General features: G+C 40.1%; 1 protein-coding gene across 1 annotated transcript in view; it reads right to left on the bottom strand.

Annotated features, from left to right (window-relative positions):
* The window catches only part of LOC148828413 (calpain-3-like), a 46992-nt gene extending 28041 nt beyond the window's left edge, over positions 1-18951 (bottom strand). Inside the window, exons 1-2 of the mRNA XM_088925573.1 lie at positions 18320-18951; positions 5292-5361 (exon numbers count right to left, since the gene is read on the bottom strand). Coding sequence (XP_088781699.1) covers positions 5292-5361; positions 18320-18601 — 352 coding nt within the window. The 5' untranslated portion in view covers positions 18602-18951. The remainder of the gene's footprint in view (positions 1-5291; positions 5362-18319) is intronic.
* Positions 18952-24539: the final 5588 nt, after the last annotated feature.

The raw sequence follows: 24539 nt of genomic DNA, 5'->3' as shown, positions 1-24539 counted from the left end.
TAAGGTTAAGAATGTGGGTTGGGACGTAAGGGTTGTGCCTCATGTTAGGATTCCTTTCAAGCGCTGTGAATATGTTGAGCAGTAAATTGCTTATCAGTGACTGAATATACTGTAACAGGCCCAACCTAAATATGATGGCTCACAAGGCCTAAGCACATTAAATCATAACAAAATGAAGAATGCAGGAGTCTTTTTTGTTGCCTTCATAAAAAACCTTCACAACTACACAGAAAGTAAGTTCTTGAAAAACCTAACCACAAAGCCCTTTATGTACCAAATAGAATTAATTCTACCTACTGTATGTGCAAATGTGGCATTTTCAGCCCTTCACCAAATATCAAATAAGTATCATATTTACCTCTAGTGTACCTATTTACGTGTATTAAAGGGCCTCTAGCAACCTAGAGAGGTTGAAATACTGTATCAGTCTTTTCCTGAGCTAACCTGACTTAGATCAAGAATGACACTGCCGTTCAGGGAACCAAGCCAGCGCTTCTCTAGCAGGATGAGCCTCTATGTTATCGATAACCCTTTCCACAAAAGCAAAATGAATGCAAACGCTACCGTTACTTTTCTTGCTTGACATGGTGGAGGACTCATAGCTCTTACTTAGCAAGACCTCAAAGCTGTTAAAATAGCATTAGTACTCATACTGTATTTATGGTCACAGTCCTCTACAACAACTGTAACATTCAAAATATTTCTCCTTGGCCGCAAGATTTTAAAAATTGTCACTGCCTGTGCAATTAGGAATTGTCAAAATGCTATAATAACAAGAACGTGTGGCTATCCAGTTGGTAGGTTAGGGCTGTGCTCAGTAGCATAATTGGTCTCTCTGTAATGCCTTTACTCAAACAAAACAAATCTAAAAGTTTTTTTATAAAAGCATTTTGATTGCTTGTGTGCTGTGCCTTAGACAGACTGGCTCAGTCAATACTATCTGTTCTGGGAGCAGCTCTAAATGTGAGCGGTCAGTTTTCTCCTGTCTTTGCTCTTTGGTTCTGGAGTCATATTACAGCCTGAGCCAAGGATTTGCCATATGCATGCTCTCCAAAGACTTGTGCGTGTGGATGGGAGGAAATGGGACACTGTTGGATTAAATATTGCACATACATTAGATAGAAGCAAATCGCGAAAGGGTAGGATAGCTAATTAGATTACCATTCAAAAGTGAACTCACTACCTAAGCTGAACTATTTTGAGAGAAATGCACTAAGGATGCAGGCTGGCTTATCTCTCAAGAAAGTTTCCCATTAACATAGTTCTCTATATATCTGGTACTATATGGCTGACTCATAACTCTGCCTCTCTTTTAACTGGTGTCACTATTTGCCATAAAGGGACTGGGAGGTAAACAGCATGGTGTAATGCCAAGCAATTTGAGAGAAATCGGATCTCAGTAAAAGCTGGATAGCGTGGCATTCCTATTTTGGTCACCCTGCATTAAACATTTCTATCATCTGAGCTCCCATTTCATGGCAGCCAAACCTGACCAGCTGTTCAAGCCACCTCTTTCTCTCTGCCGTTCGACAATCGTTCACCGGCACAGCTGCTTCTCTTGGCTTTCGCTTTGTTGATAATCTCCAGCTACCGATTTCATTGACCTTGCCTCTCTTAGTGGCCTAGTGGCTGTTCAAGTTTATGCCATACATATTTAAATTGCATTTAAATAGATATTTCTTATACTGTATGCAGTTATTTCTCCCTTTTTTATAAACATGAGGCTGCAGTAGCCAATAAATACTCCACCCTAGACACTGCTAGAAACCCCTCACTCACGTAGAAGAGATAAAGACTCAGTTAACCTACAAAGTAAGCTGTTGGGATTTAATCTTCCATAAAGGTCTGAGACAAATCTCCAATGACAGTGGCAACATCCAAGGGCAAGTCTGAGATTCTCCCAGCAGTGTCTCACAGTTGGCAGAGAGCCCCCAGGGGAACTGGCAGGGCTCTCTCTCAGCTTTCTGGAAAACAGTATCTCCTGTTGCTGGCCAGGTGCCTGCAGGCTTACGGTGACCCCATTAAGAGATGCACTGGCCCATCTTTCCTAACTGCATGGTAGAGCTCGCTATGTGTGACACAGGCTCTGTAGGTGGCAGTACCAGAAGAGTGTGTCTTATTCTCTCCCAGATATGTACAGGAAGAGTCACAATATTGGATAAAGTAATATCTGATGTGATATTATACCCAGGTAGATTTAGTTTGTAATATAGAAGTAAACTCTTTTTCATTTTTTTAAAAGCTAAAATCATTTTCAGGCGTCATGAAAATATGTTTCCACCCTGTTTCCTTCAAGTTATTTTCATGCCAGATTCATTATCAGCCGAGCAGTAACCATGCTTGTTTCGTCTTGATCCACACAGACACAAAGCTTTGAAATCCCAACATATCCCACAATGAGACCATGAGAAATATTTTCATTAATTAAACGTCTGAGTGATGTTAGCAGAAAAGTACTCAGTTATTAACTGTGTTCTTCCTCACATGTAAAAACGGCAGAATAGAATACCACACTAATCTCTTAGTGAAATTAAGAAAAGTTTAATTAGATGCTGACATTTCCTGTTGAATACTAATTAAAATTTATTTATTTGAGTATGTACTGTATTTCAAAGCTGTGTAATTTTAAAGAATAACTCTTTGAGCGCTATATATTCATTAAGAAAAATGACTTCACAGAAACTATTCAGAAATATAATAACACAGCCATAGAAATCTGATCTTTCTGTATTACTCTTTTGTCATCTATGGCTTTTTAATTTTTAAAAGACTGCCAGATGTTTCTCATTGGTCTCATTGGCTTTTGCAGCTTGCAGCACACTAAATGTAAAGAGCAGGGGAACGGCCAGATCATCAGTTTAGTGGTGAATGCAATAGGTGAACACAAGTTGTTGACCATTATAATTAGCATCACACCCCGACAGTGGGGCCTAGGTCCAAGAGGAGGGGTGGCCTGTCTCGGGAGATTACTGCCTGCTCTGCTGACGGCTGCAGTTTCAATTGTGCCCAGGAACGTGCCAGGGTCTGTCACCCCCGTTGGAACAATGCCGGATCAGGGATAGCGGCCTGCGACTTAGTCTGCCCCTTTGTTCTTTTCTCAGGGGTGGAACAATGAGAATTGCTGCCAGTGAGATTCCCTTCCAGCAGAGTAACCACAACCAGGCAGGTCTCAGAGGCCTCTGATAAGGTGTGCTCCAGCCCTGCTGTTCCCTGGGTCACTCATCTTTCCAGCAACACTTTTTATCCAACTCCCTAGGCACGGGCTGATGGCCAAATGGAGTTTTAGAGACCGCAGGTATAATCAGGATCCAGTTTTAAAAGAACAGTCATCGATTGATGGCAATAGTGAAAAAAATACAATTCAACACCCATGTTTAAATCATACAACATAGCTGCTCAAAGTCTTGGGAACTTTGTAATATTTCATCATTCATGAAAGATGCAATAAACACACAGCTAGAAATTCCAAAGTGGGTGGGTTTACAAGAATGAGAAATTATTAAACATATTCTTGTCTGGTACTAAATAAACATTTGCTGGTTCACAACGTTCTTGGTCTGTCATTATGCACATGAATAAAGAACTGGGTAAGGTGTATAGAAAGCAGGGTGCTGATAAAGGTATTTACTGTACCTTAACCTGGAGAGCTGTTAGCAGTTACAACAGTATTCTTCAAGTTTGAAGAAAAAAGGGCAGATGCAAATTTATATATTGCTGTAGTGGAACTTCACTTGTAATGCTGTGGCCAGTTTCCATCACTAAAACTCTTAGAGTAGTAATATGGCTGCTCCAGATACAGTACACAGGAGTGCAACCAGACTAGGCAATTCACATCACAGGACCCACACAGACACACCTGTGAACACACTTACACCAGGTCCAATTTTACACAAGCCTATTAGCCTACCAGCATTACTCTGGCTTGTGGGAGGTGAACATGGGGAGAACATACAAACTCCATGCAGATAGCAGCCCAGGAACTGAACCCAGGGCTGAGAGGCAAATAATACCTACCAATGCGCCACTGTGCCACCCACAAAAGGATCCAGAGATCCTTTAAATTTAAGTCTAGCAGCATTCAGGACAGACGTTGTAAGACATTTCTTTATAGAGAGAATTTTGAGTCTCAACTAATGACATTGTTGAGGCTAATAGTATGGAGTCTTTTCAGATTGCATAGAGAAGAATCTTGAATAGATAAGACCAAGAATGCCCTTCTCTCATCTGTAACCTTTCCTATGTCCTAAGGTTATGTAGTTCAGTGTTAACAAAATGCAGCTCCATTACTGACGTGTTTTGGCTTGCTATGAGGAGCATAGAAATCTAGAATAGTCTGCTGAACTGAACATACTTAAAAAAGGATGATGAAAATAGCTGCATTACGATCCCAGCTGTTTCCTTCCATATAGGTCTGAGAGTCTTTCCACCTGCTCTTGCAAGTGCAGAGACAAGCTGACTTGAATAAGACATTGTGCCTCTAGAGAGGTCACATGGTGAGGCAAGCTGAAGCACTAGTAATGCCAACGAATCAAACAGGCTGTCACAGTGCACCATGGGAAAGCACCAAGACATTGGTACTAGCATTATGAACTCTGTGCTCAAGCAAACCAATCAATGTGGCCCCCAGCAAAGGCAAAAACTGATTCTGTCTCTAAAAATGAATCATACTTGTGTGGTAGTTCTTGGAGACGCAGCAAACGCCGGTTGGTGTAGAAGTCTTCCTTTGGTAGGCAGAGGCACTGGCGTGAGATCAGCGTAGGAGGCGAAAAGGGCTTCTTAACTGCGCTCGTTAGAGCAGGTGTTACCAAAGTGAGCTATGTGCTCGGATAGGAAAATAAAAATATGTGCTTGAAAATGCATTTGTATTTTAAGGGTGCTTCTGAGAGCGAGAGAAACGAATGCGCACTGTGGCGCAGAGGGGAGAGGTGCCTGGGCTCCGGGGGTCAGCTTGCGAACCTCCATGCAGCCGCGTGAAGAGCTTTTGCACTTTAGCCTTCCCGGCTGTGGGAGAGGAGGGGGAAATTTGATGGTGGGCTAACAGCTTTTTTAGGAAAGCAATTTCACTCCGCTGTGCCATATGTGCTATTAGTATTCTAAGTTGAAACCCAAAAAACAGATGTAAAACCAAGGATTATTTGGGACGCAATCATGTAACTTGCAGTAGCTGAACAACTTAATATTGAACCACAGTCACTGCAGTGACTGAACTGAACTTACAACAGGACAAGAGAGAGTGCTATTTTACATTTAGGAAATATTCTGAAAATAAAAAAGTGAACAAAATCTATTACCCAGATCGCCCTGACAGATGTCAGTCCTGTTGGCTCCTCCAATGATGAATTGAGGATTCTCGCAGATCTCCTGTTTGAGAAACAGACACAGTTATAAGCCTTGGGGAATGCCCTTCGATTAGCTAAGAAACACAATCGCTAAAGAAAAAGGAATATGAGAGACTTCAAAATTCTTTCAACCGTATTCCAACAACAATATTCCAGCAGCTTTGCAAAATTCAACTTGTATTTTCAATTAGCCTCCTCCCCGATCCATTTCCTTAGGCGTCACATTATGTCCTCTGCACTAAAGGCACAGTGCCAAGTTAAACTGCAAATCCCAGGCTCCTGTGTCATATCTGAATTCCTGTGTCATATGAAGGGCCTCTTGGGTTAAATACATTTGTTGACACTGGTGCTTTTTTAAGCACTGAACTCAATTGTTAGCAAATAGTTTATTATGTTTGGTTTTACATTCATACAGAATTTTTATAAAGCAAGTCTTGCAGGCAGAATTGGAATGCAGACACGTGACATAAATTGCCCAGCGATAGACTGGAGTTCTGTCTGGGGTGTAGTCCTGCTCCAAACCCTGTGCTTCCTGGATAGATGCCAGGTTACCACAGCCCTTAACTGGAATAAAGCAGCTTTCTGATAACAGTCAAACGGACAACATCGATTATGTCCTTGAGCCAATCTCTGCTTTTGGAACGCTGATTTAGTTTCTTTTTTAAATTTGGAATTTCTGTTTCATGCTTTCCCAATTCACGAGTGACAGTTTTTTTCTATTTCTCTTGACTGACTCCTGCAAAGCGTGCATCAGCACAGGGGCAACAAGAATCGCTCTCTCTGCTCTAGTGTGTTTGTCCATCAGAGCTGTTTTCTGTTTCACATCCTTCAGTTCTGCAGGGCCTAACTGAAGAGATTTCATCAGTCAGAGGACCGACGCATCTCTCACTGACAAGCTCACTGGTGCTCTTCCTCAGGAAGACAAGGAGTCAAGCTCACCCAGCCCTGGCTAATTGTGCTCAGATTATAGGGGTCAACCAGTGCTGAGCCCACTTCTAAAAGAGCTCTGGTAAAACACAAGTACAGTACTGTACCTGAGAAGTGAAAAAAATACAGTTAGAACCTACAAGACTGCAGATTTCAGAAATGAATGGTGTTTGTATGATACAAAGTTTATTTTTTAACAAAAAGAGCAAAGACAGTACATACAAGATTAACTTATTTTAAAGTGAACACCAGGGGTAAAGTTGCCAGGATAGAAAACCAGAAAAGTGGTTTACAACTCGAGAAGGGCAAGGAGGAACTGTCTGCTTTTCAGATTGTTTTTAGTTTTAAAGTATTATCTCAGGAAGGGACATACTGTATGATAGAGATGACATTCTAAAGTGAAACAGTTCCTTGAAATGAAACCACATAAGCAGAACCTTACAACACTCCTTGAAAATCTAGCATGATTACCACTTAACGACCAGGAAAAAGAAACATATTCTGGATCTTATCTCAGCAGGTAAACCAGATGGAAAGCTTCTATCTTTGTTTTTGAAGAACCTGCAAGATTGGAGGGCCAGTGAACCTCAGTTGCTCCTAGAGTGCAATGCAAAGAGTTTGATTGAAACTGATCTACAGAAACACTGGAACCGTCTGGCACTCCTACTGTCAAGATACAGTCCCTAGACTGCAAACCAGAGGGTAGATAAGAGACTGACCACTTAAGATCAAACTGCACGTTATGTTAACAGTAATTACCAAAACAATTGCAGACAAATCCACTCCATTGTTTCCAGGAAAGAACTTTTTGTGGGTGAAAAAGCTCAAGACAGACTCACTATACTGACCAGTTCACCCCTGTATTTTTAGTTTTGAAGAACATTCCCCTTAAAATAAAAGTGTAAGATGAAATTTGAAAAAAGACAAAAGCTATTCACATTTCCATAGTTGCAGTGATATGGGCTGTCTCTTTTGGTATCTTAAACATTTTAAGTGCTGTAATAGAGCAGTTATGGGCTTATAATCAGCAGCATATATAGAGGGGCAAATGTAAGTAAAAATAGCACTGTACAGCTAACATAACCATAAACTGTGCTCTGCTGTGCAGCTTCTCAAACCCCTAGAATACTCTATATACAGTATTTGTAACTGATAAGAAAGCACCTGGTCAGATTTTGACCTGCCTGGATTGTTTTCTTGTGCACTTCTTGTTGAACCAATGGAAAAGTAAAAAATAAGCCTTTTTTCCAAATGTTGTGTTGTTTTGCCAAAGGAAAGTAAAAAAATACAGTACATTAAAAATTTCAGCAAAAGCTATGGGACTGAAAATGCTGTGAGGTGGAGCAGGAAAGCAATTTTCTTTGCTAGAAAGGTGGTAACCCTGATCAGATACAACAGAAACAGAGTAGGCCTACATGTATTGGATATCATTTTAAGGCAAAACAATTCTTTGATCCAAAACCACATAACATTTTAAAACAAGGCACTTGGAAAAGGTAACTTAATCACAGCATCAGAAATGAACAGCAACAATTAAAGGCAGCATGAAGAACAACATGGCCTTTGCAAATTTAAAATAAATAATCATGCAGTGGTTAGTGTTGCAGACCAGGTTTCAGTTCCAAACCTAGGGTCTACATCCATCTGTGTGGAGTTTGTGTATTCTCCTCATGTTTGAGTGGGTTTCCTCCAGGTGCTCCGGTTTCCTCCCACAGTGCAACGACACACTGGGCGGTTAATTGGCTTCTGGTACAACTGGCCTGGGGGTGAGTGTGCCCTGTGATTGACTGGCATCCTACCCAGGATGTTCCCTTCCTTGTGCCCATTGCCAGGATAGGCTCTGGCTCCCTCACGACTATGTATTAGTATAAAGCGATTGGAAAACGGGTAGATGGATGCAGGAGAAGAAATAACCATTTAGTACTAGGAACTAAGATTTTGGGGTGCCTTGTCAAGAGTCTAGCTACTGTGTAACCTTGCTTTAATTAGCACTTCCTCCACATGTGACATTACTCAGCCAACCAAATTCAGCATGTGGAGGTGGCATGACTGATGTTAGCTCAGTGTAATCTTAGTTAAAAGAAAAATTTGATTTTTACTCATTTAATCATCTGATTTGGATTGGAAATGTACAGTATTGTTTACAAAATTAAGCTGCCTTGTTCATTTTTGTTGAATGGTCACATGCTGGCTTATTGATTCAAAATCCTCAGTAAGACACCTCTTTAAAGCATCACAGGTTATTAGTTACAGTTTATCAGTTTGCTCCAAGCACCCACAACTCTTTTTAGAAGGCTTTAAATAATTTTCTTAAACTTAATTTTTGTCCTTCGGCCCTCATACGAGTAAAAGTTAAAAGTTGTGATATTGGGCTACGTGATTAATCCCTTTCAGGATTTCCAATATCTCAGTCAAATCTTCATGGAGTCTTTCTTATCAATAAATGAAAATAATCTGATCTTTTACCCAATCTTTGAATGCAAAGAATGAAAAAAGCAGTTCTTCACTGGGAGGTCTCTTACAATCTTAGAATATACTTGCATAGTGGTGCTGCAAGAGACAGCAAGACTTGAAGATTAATTTAAACACAACGATATATCTTTAACATCAATGAAGAAGAAATCACACATTTTGCTGGTCTATTGTGCAATTAAAATCAAAATTCAAGAACTAATGTGACACTTTCTAATACAGTACGTGCCCTATAAATGACCTTGTTGGGACAGAAATGCCTCACCCATACAGTATATAAAAAATGAAGAAGGATATGACTCTCTTCAGTTTGCTTTGCTGCATTTAAAGAGCCAAGCAGTTTGCAGATGAACAAGAAATGAAATTAAAATCACTGTTACTTGGTGTCTTTGATTTTTCACCTTGGTTGGTATCTTGAGATTTCAAACAGAAAGCCAGGTGTGACTAATCCACCTGGCAAAAAGTCCAGATTCTTTAAAGGTTGCCAGAAAATTCTTAAGAAATAAAGGCCAAGCAAATTACAGTGTAGAATGTGCTCTGGTGCAAAAAATATTGACAGAAGAAAAAGACAAAGCATTCAAATAAAGTAATGAACTGCAACTTCTCCAAGGGATTCCCTACTATCAGTTTTAATTATAAGGCCTACAATCAGTGAGGCTGTGTAATTACACTCCACTAAGACATGACTAGTCTGCTGCACCATGACTATAAGGTTAAACACCTTAAACCCCACACCCAGCTCCTTTTGATGGACAGCTAGTCAGTCAAATCACAGGTCAGCTAGGGTCTTTACCCCCGCACTATCAAACTATTAAACTCCCAGCCTCTCTCACCTATGATCTGAACCCTCACAGTGCCTTCTTTCTTACCAAAAACTCACACACATTGAAATCTACCTCTACCTCACATGTCAAGAAGCTCACTCCTCAGAATTTTTCTATCCTTTATTTCATTCTGTTGATGTATGATTTTTGCATATCTGATGTTGTTTTGCACATTACCTGTTACATGTTGTTGTTTTGCACATTGCTTGTTGTTGTTTTGCACACTGCCTGTTGTGTGTGTCTTTCTTTTCTTATACTGTACAATTGTATTGTTGTTTTTAGTACTACTTATTGTCTGAGAGCTAGCTAAATAGCATTTCGTTATACCATATACCTGTATATGAGTATAATGACAATAAACTTGAACTTGAACTTGTCTGCAAAGACAACACTGTGGATCTACAACATTTAAAAACAAAAAACAATCAGCAGCACTGCTTGGGTGGCCATTAACATCCTGATTACGAAACTCCAGTCTATCATCTTGCCAGACAGGCTAATAGGATGGAACAGAAAATTGCATTGTACGGAACACACAGTGATTCTGCCGATTTTCTATAGATGGCCAAACCGTACTTCTGAAAAGCAGTCTGTCCTTTTCTCTTTTTTTTTCAAATAAGATCACAGTTGTTGGTAAAAGCAGACAATAAGTGCACAACATCACAGGATTTCATTTTTTTGCTTTTATTTGCTATGTCACTTGTTTTTTTTAACAAAAGCTCCAAACTATCGAGGTATAATTATCTGTAGCAAATCCTAGCACATCTGCCTTTATTAATAATAATAATAATTGTTTACACTTATATAGCACTTTTCTGGACACTCCACTCAAAGCGCTTTACAGGTAATGGGGACTCCCCTCCACCACCAATGTGCAGCATCCACCTGGATGATACGACGGCAGCCATAGTGCGCCAGAACGTTCACCACACATCAGCAATCAGTGGGGAGGAGAACAGAGTGATGAAGCCAATTCATAGATGGGGACTATTAGGAGGCCATGATTGGTAAGGGCCAATGGGAAATTTTGGCCAGGACACGGGCGTTACACCCCTACTCTTTTCGAGAAACGCCCTGGGATTTTTAATGACCACAGAGGGTCAGGACCTCGGTTTTACATCTCATCTGAAGGACGGCGCCTGTTTACGGTATAGTGTCCCCGTCACTATACCGGGGCATTAGGACCCACATGGACCACAGGGTGAGCGCCTCCTGCTGGCCCCACTAACACTCAAACCAGGAGCAACCTTAGTTTTTCCCAGGAGGTCTCCCATCCAGGTACTGACCAGGCTCACACCTGCTTAGCTTCAGTGGGCTGCCAGTTGTGAGCTGCAGGGTGATATGGCTGCTGGCACAAAAATTAAAATCAACAGTCTGAATTTTGTCCAGGCTGGATACGATGAATAATCCCACTAAAACATATTCTTACACTGACATGAATGCGATGATGCTGACTATCCAGCTGGCAACACAGGGTGGCACTTAACTTTCTGAAGGGCACCTCTCTGCATGGCTAGCCAGTCCCGACAACAGCTGCGCTGGTCCTCCAGTTAACATGCAAGAGCAGCAGCTCGCGTCTTATGATCTCCCAGTTTAGCAACAGACTACAATGACAAGCCATGGCTGCCTAGCAATTGGCAACGCTGAATTGAAGTCTTTAAAGGGGAAGACCTATCAGTAATTACAGGAAAGCAGACTTTTATCACTGAAACTGTCAATTCTGTTTGTGCTGCAATGTATCCACTCCTGTCTTTAACATGATGCTCAAAACATCTGATCAAAGACACATGAGGAATGGTACCCATTGCTGTCAAGGTAAAGGCAGATCTTCAAAAAATATAACATATAATGTACTATATAGTATAGGTGATTTATATTAATCACAGATAAACAGGAACAAAATAATTAAAACAAAAAGTATCCCAAGATCAAATATCCACCTGCTCTTATATTTACCAGACACAAATGGCAATAACGAAGTTGAAAAGAACCTTTTACCCATTAATTAAGGTGACATTCATCACCAAATGAATACCACAGGTCTCTCAAACTCCCATAGCTTCGGAAAGACCCTAAGTGCTTTGTCTTTACACCTGTTCAACAAGATGAATTATCTGTACTTACAAACAGTAGCAGATGGCATAGCTCCTCAGAATATAATTTCGTTCTAGACCACGAAAGTCCTAATCCATTTCCCCTGCTGCTTGCTCTACTGAAGTTGCCAGCAATCTAAATTTTCTGAAAAGCAGTAAGCTGTTTGAACTTTGCAATGTTTTCTAAATATTTTCATGTTGCCTACACATAAATTATTTTCATTGTTGTTAATTAGCTCATGAACCCCTATAGCCCTCTACTAGCATGAGGTCAGAGGTTGATTGTTTTCTCCTGTCTGATTCTGTAGTGATTGTTCACTGTGGCATTAACCTAAATTGAACTAAAACAATATACTGTATTTATATTTCACAAAACAAAAGTGAAATTATGAACAATTCTTAGCTCATAAAGAAAATGAGCAAGGGCAAAATTATTTTAAAAAATTTGTTTGTGTCTTACATGAAGGATGTTTGAATCTGTAAACAGGAAACAATTGTGATCACTGGTTTTCACTGGAATGCAGTGAAGTTTAAACAAGTAATGGCTTAATCAGCTGTCTATAAGACTAGTGTAACGTTTTGAAGGCTAGGAATGATTTTAGGCCTGGAATAGTGACTGTGCTGAATATTCTTGGTATTTGTCAGAAACATAACTCTCCCTGACAACTTCCATGATTGTCATAGTTCAAGTCTTTGTCATTCCACTCCCTCTGCCCAGTCAAGGTTTTCCTGGATTCATGGTATGATCTGATGTAAGGAATCATTTATGGAGCCTCTGCAAAATGAGGAACTGGCCCTCCTTGACACAGAGATCAGAAAGACCTGTTATACTCCGCTGCCAAGCTCAAGCTGATAGTGTACAATAATGGGAAACACATGCCTTGTAGACATGGGCACTACAGAGAGCCACCTAACCCTTTTGAGTCTGCTCTCCATTCAAAACGCTTGTTTGTGTCACACTGCTTTACCAATTTGTGAAAAGTCATCCACTCTTCACCTGTAGTTTCACTAGCAGTTAATACTCACTGAGAGTTTTTTTTTTGCCCTGCAAAGAGATAATCAGTTGCTGGATGGGAGCAAAGTTTGTGTTAGAAAGTCTTTTCTAAATCATTCTAAAGCAGAGGTTGCATAAAAATTACATAATGTAGCAATATTGTTCCTCCAAATGACACCCTTGCATAATAATAGACATTTTTCAGAAAGAAGGATGCATCCACCACCAACTATAAAGGTGGAGCAGTGTTTAAGGTTCTAAGCCCTGGTGAGACACTGCTCTTATACTCTTGAGCAAGGTTCTTTACCTAAAATGTTCTATTTAAATGCATAGCTGTATAAACAGAGGGAAATAAAAGTCAGTTTGGATAAAAGCTTAGTGCTACAGTCCAGAATGACTTATGATGGTGTCTACAAGACTTATGTCATGATCACACAGCTTCTAAATAGTGAGTCATTGTGGACTTCCATTTCAAAATAATTCAGGAATCCTAATACTGAATGTTTGCTGGGGGGAACTGTGCCTAGTTTCACTTCAGTTTAAACCTCTGAGTTCTCTGAGTTTGAGTTGGCTTGGGGAAAAAAAAACACTCCATTTCTGTAGCACAGTGGGGAAAGATGATTCCTGTGCTTTGCTACAGCAGTTTGAGGTCCATCTATCTGATTCAAACCTCATTACGTGCAGTGTCCATCAGGCTTGGCTTTGCTGGCTGACCTGGCATGTGTAGTTCAGAGTCAGGATGCACCTTTGCTGACTGCAGCTGGACCTTTGGCCAGTTAGCCACAGCGCCACAACTTCCCTGTCTGCCTGTCTGTGAAGGAAGATGGCAGGCAGAGCCACTACAAGAAACAGGATGCTTGTGCCTTCCTGGAACAAGCTGAAACTTGAGATTTATTTCATCTAAACAATATACTGTAGCATGAGTAGGATCTTCATGACAGTGTTTTTCACAACAAGAAGTTACTAATCTATCAAGGTATGTTTTCTTAAAATTTCTAAATAAATGGCCTTGAAAATGTTGTATTTTTTAAGTTTGGCTGCAGCTGAAGAAGTTTTTCTCAAATTTAATGTGTGACAGTGTGTTCGTATGAGAACTGTATATGTAAAGCATAAAAGGACTTCTATAATGCACATGAAATGTTAATGACTTTCATCAAACAGAAGCTGCTCACACAGCATGAAAATAATACATTGTATTTTCTTCTCTACTTTGAAACACATGAGGAATTGATTTAAGTTTCTAATCATTGTAATGGCATCAGAAATGGACTTAACTTACTTTCTCGTATTTTCAGTTATTTTTTCTAATGTTTTTTTTTTGGTAATCATATTGGCTGTTGTATACCAGTGGTTAATTTCAGTAATACTAAACATGCAGGACTGGAAAAATGTATTATTACTACCACAGTATATAATTATAACAATCATAATTAATGCATTTCAAGGAAAAGGCTGCTGTAAGATGTTCATTATAAAAACCAGTTGCTTATAAGGTAAAAGGTCAATTAATGGTTATAGTAATAATTAGCTCTGTGAATCAAGTCACTCATTTCATGTTGCACAGGGACTGTTTAGCTATACGACTGCACTTCATGGATCAAACATTCCTCTTGCCAGCTGGAGACAAGCTTATAAAAGAGAAATGTCTAATTTACTAGCAGCTCAAAGACAAACTATATACAACCACAGCCTTCAAACAGCACTACAGATATATTTGCATCAACCCTGCAGAAAAGCATGTTTATTTCTTCTCTTTCGAAAACCCTTGTTAAAGTCCAGGAGAAGCATTTTCCCTTCACTGCTCTCATCCTGTGCCTTGCAGACCTTGTGCGAACTCTTTGACTTTCCCTCGCTACACAGCAAGGTTCCTTAGATTGATGGAACTGCACTGTCCCTCTCCCCTCACAACAGGTTTCCTCAAGAGCATCACTCCAGAACTGTAAGGTCCTACCTTGGGCCTCTTCCAGATGATGTTCTTGACCTTATTGGACTTGTGCCCAAGCTCTTTGTAGCCCAGGGACTCCACAGTGGCTGGGAAAGAGTCATCCTCGAACAGCACCTTTTTGCTCAAGCTCTCCTGTTTCAGGAGGGAGAAGTCCTGGCTCGAGAAGCGCAGAGGCTTGCTGAGGGAGCCTTCGCCATCCTTTCTCTCCCTCTCGCGGATTAGACGGTCGCAGAAATAACCCGATGGCGTGTAGGGCATGATCTCACCTTTTTTTTTTCAAAACTGGCTTTTGCCACTTCCACTATACATTAACAAGCCTAAAAACCCTGGCATAAATCCAAACAGCTAATCTCTGATTGGCCACAGTTCAATGATGTCATCTGCTTGCCATAATGGACATGCGCGTACAAAAAAGTCTTCCTGCTGTTGCGTTGTCATTGGCTTGGGGACAATAGTTTTGGGACCCCCTTTCCCCAGTCAGCAACGGCTGCTATACTGTTACCAGCATCAATGTTGAGACACACAATAGCAGCTAAACATCAGGTTTGGTGGGTTAAAGAACTGTGTGAGGATTACCCTACCTCAGCAGAAGGCATTCATGGCCTTTAAACCTGTCCTCAATGGAGCTCTCTGTTGAGCAGTCGCTGTACAACTATAAGAGCTAATCCTATGGAGACAAACTCTCTTTTACTGCAACAGGGCTGTGAGTTCAGCCATGCTTTTGTTTTGGAGAATTGAACACAGATGCAGGCATGCTGCACAAATATGTAATCAAGTTGGCATGTGGCATAGATTTTGACAGAGATCTGCATGACGTGAAACCCCCCCCCCCCCCCAAAAAAAAACAACAAAAAAGGTAATAATAAGATCACATTTGTGGCAATTTTCTCTCTTCCTTAGCTTAGAGATCTGTATCATTTGTATAACTCCCTTTCACCCTTTTAATTCTGAGTGCCTGGAACAAAACTGCAAGATGCTTGAAAGAGTGGAATGCAAACTGTGTCTATTGCAATCTTATTTGGAATAAACAGAAGTGAAATGATTTTCATTTAATGTTATTGTAAAGTTTTTCAGTCAGGATTGAGAGTTTCAAACCAAAATAAACAAACACTAATGAAGAAAATATACCAAAATGATCACCGGAGTCTGGAAAATAAAATACACAGTACTACTGTGGACAAAACTGCTTCTGCTGTACTTGTACCTTCCTTCCTACCTTCCTTCCAATCAAATGCTCTGTTTTCTGTGTAGATACTCCACACTACTGTATATCTCAACAATAGAAGCTGTTTCATAGAAGGTGGAAGGTGTATTCATACTACAGTAGGTTCATTGCAAGTAAACTTGATTGGGGTTGCCTGGTTTGAAACAACGCATCAATGTGCTAGTTCATCACATTCACTTTAGCTCAGCTGTATCGAGTTCATTTCTAAATATGGAACAAGTAATAGGTTTATTCCATGCTGAAAAGGGAGGAAAGAAAACACAACGTTTTGGCCGTGGAGCCTTCTTCAGGTGTCAAGCTGACGCAGCTACCCAACTGAATTTCTAAATATGGTTGCCAATGACACCCATGATTCTTGGACACTTTGAGACTGAACAGGATTTTAAATTTGCCCTGAAACCGAACCAAATTAAAGTGTAAATGGATCCATTATCCTTTACTTTTCATAGTAATTTTATTTGACATGAACTTTTTGCAATTATCTTAATAGTTGTGACTACTTTTGAATAAAATATGTTCTACTTACAGATTAATCTGTAAAAGAAACAGTGCACATCCGATAACATAATCAACAGGAAGAGGCAAATTAGGACAACAGCATAGGCAATTAAAAGGCATTTTTTAAAATAAAAATAGCTGCAGATGATAGGTAGATTAAAGTTTAATTGAAAAAAAGTATTTTTAAAAAGTCAAGAGTGTTGTATTTTAGCCCCTGCACAGTAAATAAGCATGGATCGCTTCAATTCAGGGAAGGATTATCACTTAATGTACACGTTTCTGGCCAACTTTGATATCCTAATTATTGGACATTATTGGACCAGGTGGCAATCGTACTTGGAAGGGGACTGGAAGTTCAGTTACCCTGTATCTGTTCATTTAATATATTTTAAGATGTTATATTCGATACATTATTAAATTTAATTAAGTTTGGTGTACTTTTTTTCTCAGGCGCGTTTGCAGCTGCTCACAGACACGTTTCTTATTTAAAAAAAAAAACAAAGGAGAAAAAAGTTGCTTACTGATTATATTTCTAAAACTGCTTCTGTCTCCATTATTGTTGTGTGACTAATTTTCTAAATTGTAGCTCAACGGTTGTTTTTTTTTCGGGAGATGTTACTACAAAATGATATCAGAGTACCTCATTTAGTTTACATTCAATGTTAGTCTGGTTCGGCTCGATTTATACTGTTTGGCGATCGTCCTTTGTTCCTTCCTCAAATGGACCTAACAGTACAAAGGATAAGAAAAGGCTCTAGGATGAACTCTTAAAACCACATTCCATTTGGACGGACAAAACTTTAAAGCGGTGGTGGATAAACGTGTTCGGAAAATGAAAATGTTTCACTGAAGCTCTGGACAGTGAAACACGTAGCGGGGCAAGTTTTACGACCGTAACAGTAGGAGTCCGAGTAGTTAATTACAATCTGCATACCCCAGAAAGTCCCGAAACAGTATCCTACTGACAGGAGCCAAAGTTGGATGTCAATATCTGAAAAGTAATATTTATTGAAAAGAATAATGCAATTAAGTTAATTTACAGAACATAGCAATTCTAGTGTGGGCAGTTGCCAAAATGCAAGACGCATTTCTGCAGCCTAAACTTTGAGCAGTTTGAGCATTTTAAAAACATTCCTGATGACACTACTCTGTACTCAACTATCCTAACAGGGATAGTGTATGCAGGACTACACCTACCGCTGAAAGCAACATAATATATTGTAGTCAAACCGACACAGTCTCCTCTCATTTGTAACCTTTCTTACGCCCATGTCCGATTTTCGTACCTGTGTGAATTCACAAAAGGTCAGCACAAAACTCTATATATTAAAGCAGTAAATGCATTTTGTGCAGCAGTACAACTGCTCCGAGATGTCAGCCAGCTTTACAATCACTCCTTACAATATCACTCATTACAAACGGGAATAGACACCATAACGTTTTTCAGAGGAATAATATAAAAAATCTGTTAGAAGTACGAAAGGCAGGTTGTGATGACCAGGTTCCTAACACAGAACCTTGCTAGCAGGTGCGCCCCCTTGTGGAAATCAGCCGCTAAGGATGGAATCACAGAATTTTTAAAACGGCTGTTTGCGACCCGAATGTGGTTACCCTTTCCCCAGCATTTAGTCGATGACTTCTAGCTTGATCTTTTCGTTACATAAACACGTTTCATGTTTCAAATGTATTATTTATCACATGCATTTGTATTATTATTCCAAAATTTAGAAAGTGACAACAAATGTTTTCCTGTCTACCTTTCCTGTCCACTCTACTGATGTCTGCAAGGAGCAATATCAAGAACAGCTGATTGCCTTGCAATGGAATGGGAGATTTTCAACGCAGCTGGCGTTTGATTACTCCTGACATGACTGATACAGCCTTCTCATGTTTATTTAAAAATTCTGTTGCAAAACTTTTGTATGCTTTGTTATAACTAAACAATTATCTTATTTATTGTTTTCTGTTCAGACTCTACAGAGTGTATGAGCTGTATACTCACAGGTGGACGTTTCCATTCAAATTTAATGGGGTATGTCCCACTGTAGAACAAAGAGGAGTCATCTGCTTTGAAAGTGGGGTCCTCAAAGAGCACCTTCTTTTTCACGTACTTGTCACGCAGCTCGTAGAAGCTCTTGAGCCTCTTGGCATCGATGATAGTGTGGTTTCGGTTCAAGATGGCTGAGTATATCCCACCAGGTGTCCCCGAAGGGCAGGCACTCTTCTGAGGCATTGGCGAGGCCGTCGTCCTGGTTGCCACGGTAACAGGTGTTTTTGTCGCCATTTTTCCTTCTTAACAAACTCCACAAAACTGGCAGCTTGTATGAAGTCCACAGCAGAGTTGTGAAAGAAAAAAGAGCAAGTACGTATACCGTATATATATATAAAACAGATAACGGCTTCAACCGCTAAGGAGAAAACTGTCTGTCAGAAAGTTCCACTCAAGCCAGGCTGAAAAATTAAAATTTCATTTTATTCTTTCGTGTCTGTGCCCTCCACCCCCACCTTATAAATTTGACAGTCCCAAGCTCTGCACTTGCAGACCTCTCTTTTACGCATGACCGACACAACTTTTTCTCAATCTTTTCCCTTAACTTCCCCTTCTTTCTGCTCGCTTCCAGTTTCTTCAGACACACGCCCATGCAGGCTCTCGAAAAAACACACACACACACACAAACCCTCACCACTTCCCTAGCAATCTCTACCAATTGGCAGCTCTAAAAATAAACTTTTAAAAAAGACGGAGGTGTCTACTTTCAAACACTCATCTCCAGGAGAGCTCTCTCCACTCCAGTCAGCTTGGCTGGAGAGAGGCACAGAAAGAATCTGGAGCATCTGTGGCTGTTGTGACATGTAGCAAACAGTCTTCTTGACTGATTGCTGGGGATGAAGTTTACATTATCTCTAGCTTAAATCAAATTTGATAATCTAACAGTTTTAACAAGTCAAGCACTCTCTTGAACTGGGGAAGCAAGATGATGTAGCATATGGTATTACACCTGGTACAATATACAGACTGTACTCGTACTATACAGCACTGTATATGGTGCTGTTTAGAAGAAGAATGCAAGACACTTTAATGAAGATTTACTAGTACCCAGTGAATGATTTGTTTGCTACTTGCTGCATATTCTTATGCTTGTTGAAATAGAGTAGGCCTCCCTTTTCTTTTTGATATGCTTGTACATAAATTCTCTCAAGGACTTCTCAGATAATCCAGTTCGTAGCAAAATTCTTTTATTGTAGTACTGGAGTGGTAACGGATCTAAGACAAGCCATAGCCATCCTCTTTTGGATGATCTAGGGATAATTTCACAGCATTGGGTGGTAATGAACGGTACTGGCACATGTTTTGCAGAAATTGAGGAAGCCGTGGTTAAAGGAGTGCAATGTATGATTGGCACCACAAGTTCTAGACTCTAGAATCTAGAGCATGGACAGCACTTAACTGAAGAGCACTGACCCAATATAACATAATGCAGCATGCAAGTGAGTAAAGTTCGTAGGACAGAAGAACACCAGGATACTGAATTTCCCAGAACTGGGATGCTGAGTGCATGACCAATGCAAGACGTACATGGGTCATGAAGCTCAAAGAAACACAGAGAGTACACCAACTGAGGCTACACCAAGGTGCACCAATGCATGGACTGCATGCCATACATTCTCAGCAGAGTTGCAGGGAGTACTTTCAATTGCAGGGTACACCCAGACATGGAGTGCACATACATACAGTATGAAGCAGCTGCTGAATGCTTTACAGTAGCTGTGAGATGTGACAGCTCTCTGAATGCATGGAATACTGGAGTTTAACAGCAAGGGGAGGAGTGCACAGCACAGTGCAGTAGCACTATCTGCAGGAATCATGATGAAAATGATGAAAAGCAACATTGCAGCCTTCCTGCATTTCACCCTGCTAAGTAGAAAGAAAGTGTGTAACTACATCTTCCTGTGCTGATTAGATGAACATGTTAAATAAAAAAACGCATTCAGAGCTCTCAGCTCAGCTGTTGTGCTGCTGTTCTCTGTCCTACAGGGGGCGAGAGAATACAAGAAATGGTAAATTCCCAACATAGGACCTTGCACAAAAACCCTTTCCCAAAAACAACATTTTAAACTGAATAAACTAACAATAATAAACTAATAAACTGAATGTATATTAATGGTTCATATATTCTCGTTGTTGTTCATATATTCTATACATGTTGTGTAGACTTATTTTAGACAGGACACTACCCAGATTCCCCTTAAGGAGAGTGTGAATGTTTCCATGACAGGAATTAACCATGTGGAATATATATGTGCCAAAAGTATTCAGACAAAGAAAGCACTGCCTCACTTACTGTACATGGGGGAGAGAAAGAGACAACGAAGAAGTAAATGTTTCCATGCTGAAAAGAGAAGAAAAGAAACACAATGTTTTTGGTTGTGAGGAGCCTTCTTCGGGAGATGTATAGAATGCTGCTGGGGAGCTCAATAAATAAAAGATGCTTGGGGTCTGGATTCCATACAACACCGAAGACATGTTTAACAATGCATTTGTTTTCTTGAATTGTAAGCTGTATTTTTTTTTTGCAAAGAGAAAAGTACAATATATGGTGGCCAGCAGGCTATGAAAAACCCACTGGAGCAGGATATGTGAATGCCCTTTCTGTGAATGCTTGCAAACACACTTGTGTTTTTATGGTAGACTATTTAAACAAGTTTAAGACATCTACAATTAAGCCAGCATTCACCTCTCAGTCAGAGATCAGCCGGATGAGTCACTTCCTGAACAGAGCCCTAAACAGGTAGGGGCAGCTCCAGTCCCTCTAGATGTTGATGCTCTCTTCATGTACACCACTGAAGAGCATGGCTCTGGCCATCATCCTGCTCCTGATTCCTCTAGGTACAAACCTTATAATCAGGCCATCACTCAACAAGAAGATCGTCCATGTTCAATTAACTCGGCTGCAATGCACTTGAGACATTTAGAGGAGGGCTTTAAAAATTATGTCTTGTTTTTTTCTTTTTCTGTTGCTTTGAAATGGGTGCAAAAAACATACAGCTACAAGCTTTCATATTTAGTAATTTCTTTTGAGAGGAATCTAATGCACAGTGTATTTCAAAAAGCTTTTAGCAGCCTGTTTGGCTTTCAAGACATAGGAAAATGCATCTTATTGGCTGGAAAAGAGAAATAATTTCATATTTCACAAGTGTTGTCTTCAGTAGGACCTTTTAGACTGGGCTAACTGCATATAAGTATGAGATTCCCTGATATTCTCCAGGTTCTGAAATTAATTGACTGTCTTGTTTCTCCCTTCAGCTCTAGCAGTTGACCAGTCTCCCAATGTCATGATTGAAGAAGGACACAATGTGACTCTGTACTGCTCTCAGAAAGGCACCAGCTACAGTGGAATGTACTGGTACCGCCAGCTGCCTGGACAGCATCTGGAGCTCATAGTATATTACTATTATGACAAGGAATCAATGGAAAAAAAATTTGAAGGAAGGTTTTCTTCAGAGCGGAAAGATTAATCTTTGTACCTGACTGTGCGGGAGCTGGAGTCTGCTGACAGTGATGTGTACTTCTGTGCAAAGCAGGAGGCACAGTGAGCTGGCTGCATGTGAAGCCCAGACAAAAACAGATCAATGTTAGTATCACTGTTTTGTTGCACCTGCAACACCAGCTACAAAGTTATTTCTTACTCCAAATGAGAGGGAAACCACATGTAATTTTATTGTTATCAGCATTAAAAGAAATTAACTGTATTCATGATGTATTTCCTTCCCTCAAGCCAGGTGCTGTGTAGTGGTTTTGAAAATTAATGTTTCTGACTGATGCCAATCAGTGATGTTGCTGTAGCTCAATATACAGTAGCAACACTTTGTGAATATTTTTTAATACTAGCTGTTATTTCCCTCCCTAATTGCAACAGATCTTCAAAAGACTTTTTGAAGAAATTTCATTTGTGAAGTCTTTGACATGTCTTCTGGGTATTTGTAAGTGATTCCCTGACCATTTGATTTACTGAGTGGAATGGTCTTCCTCTATTTTGTAACTTGTTTTACTGTCGGTTTTTGCAGTTTCTGATACAGTGACTGTATTATCACTTAAATATCCCGCTAGCTTAATGACTTCCTCATTCCTTGACATACTAGCTGTGTCACTTCCTGTACAGAGCTCCTACCGATCAGAAAGAAGACACCGGTTGACTCTGAAGGTGCTCATTGTCTGTGTCAGTAGAATAAGCCTCAGGACTTCATAGGAGAGATGAGATATTCTCTGGCTTCTCTTCTTCTCTTACACATTATAACATGTAAACTTGCTGACTTTTATTTGTTTCTGAATTTTTAAGAAAAAGTAACACAATTCTTTTTTGAAGCAAGCAATCTCCTAAAATAGTAAAAACTATTTTAAATGACAAATATTGGAACACAGTTATTGTTGAGAAGAAATCTGTGTTCTTAAATGGATTGTTTAAATGGTTTTCTAGCTTAGAATATAAGTACTAGTTCTTTAAATTTTTGCAAGGGAAGCAATATCAGGGAATTTTTATTTCTCTTCTCACATTAGCTCTTTAATTCTCTTTCAGCTACTCGTTGTCAAGAACTCCATGTCTCCCAGACCCCACTCATTCTCTGGAACAATACAGGAGAGTCAGTATCGATACACTGTGAACACCAGGGGGGTATTAGCTACAATGCTATGTAATGGTTCCGTCAGCTCCCAGGAGAGAGAATTCAGCTCATTGTCTACTCTGCTGTTGGTATTGACCCTGACTTTGGGGAATTCAGTACAGAGAAATATGATGTTAAAAAGACTGAAGCTCAAAAGGGATCTTTCACAGTGAAGAATCTGGAACCAGGAGACAGCGCCACATATTTCTGTGCAGCTGGCAAACACAGTGATGCAGAGCTGCTGCACAGCTTGTCAAAAACTCCTCTTGCTCTCATGAACTCTCTACTGTTTGCTGTCAAGAGTACAGTAACTCATCTTGATCTGTAGGGGAGGCTACAACACAAGGAATGGTGAAAAACCCAAACACTGATTGGTACTAACTTGCTCAAATCTTTTAAACAGTTAAACACTTTTCCTTGTGGGGTCTGTCCCATAAAAAACATGTCTTTGGCAGTAATGATAATTGTTCAATTCTTACATTGCAGAGCCAAAGAAAGGACTGTAGACTGAGTTTAAGGCCAAAATATTTTGCTGTGGAAACATCGGCTCCTTTAACCTACAAAATCACTGTTAAGTTATAGGTGAAGACATGAATATGATTATAATCTGTGCAGTGGTCATCCTTGTGATTGACACACAAGGCTTTTTTAGACAGCCTCTTGTGGTGTTAAGTGTTAACTTCAAACATTTCAGTTACACTGTGGTTGTGACAGGTATCGCAGAGGAGGTGAGTTCTGGCCTCCTGTCAGATGTGGCTCTGCTAAACTTCTTTTCTTGTACATTCTTGGGGATTTCACATGAACATTACAGCAGAGCTGTAGCAGACTCCCCCAGAGACTAAGGAGACCATTCACCTGAAGAAGGCTTCACAGCCAAAATGTTGTGTTTTCTCTCTTCTCTTTTCAGCATGGAATAAACCTATGACTTGTTCCAATGTAGACAGTACATTGCAAACATAATAAATAATAACCATAGAACAATCAATATGTAGTAGTGAAGAAAAAACATGGTATACCATGCAAAAAATACATAGTGCAGATGTGCTTTGAATCTGAAGAATTGCAGCTAACTGTTCAGGATGTGCAATGCAGTAGGGGAGAAGCTGTTCTTAGGCCTAGTGGTCCATGCTTTAATAGTGGCGTACTGCTTGCCAGAGTGCTGTGGGGGGAACAGTTTGTGGCTGGGATAATTGGGATCCTGAATGATGGATTAGGCTTCATTGCGGCAGTGGTGTGAATCTCACTGATTGATGGTAAATCACATCCTATAATCCTTTGTGCTGTTGCCATAACCCTTTGTAATGTGTCTCTGTCATGCATGGTAATATTGCTGTACCACACAGTGATATCATTAGCAAAGACACTTTCTGTGGTGCTGCAGTAAAAGTTCATGAGTAGCTGCTTCCCCATACCGCATTTTTTTAAGCATCGCAGAAAGTGCAGGAGCCTTTTTCAGACTGTTTACAGTGTTGTGAGACCAAGCCAAATCAGTGGAGATCTGCAGGCCGAGGAACCTGAAGCAGCTGACATTTTACACTGCTGCGCCATCGATGCTGATTGGG

Source organism: Atractosteus spatula, chromosome 9 (genome assembly GCF_055471065.1).
Source record: "Atractosteus spatula isolate fAtrSpa1 chromosome 9, fAtrSpa1.hap1, whole genome shotgun sequence".
Lineage (NCBI taxonomy): Eukaryota > Metazoa > Chordata > Actinopteri > Semionotiformes > Lepisosteidae > Atractosteus > Atractosteus spatula.
Note: the sequence above shows the minus strand (reverse complement) of the source record. Positions and strands in the feature narration are given on the sequence as shown.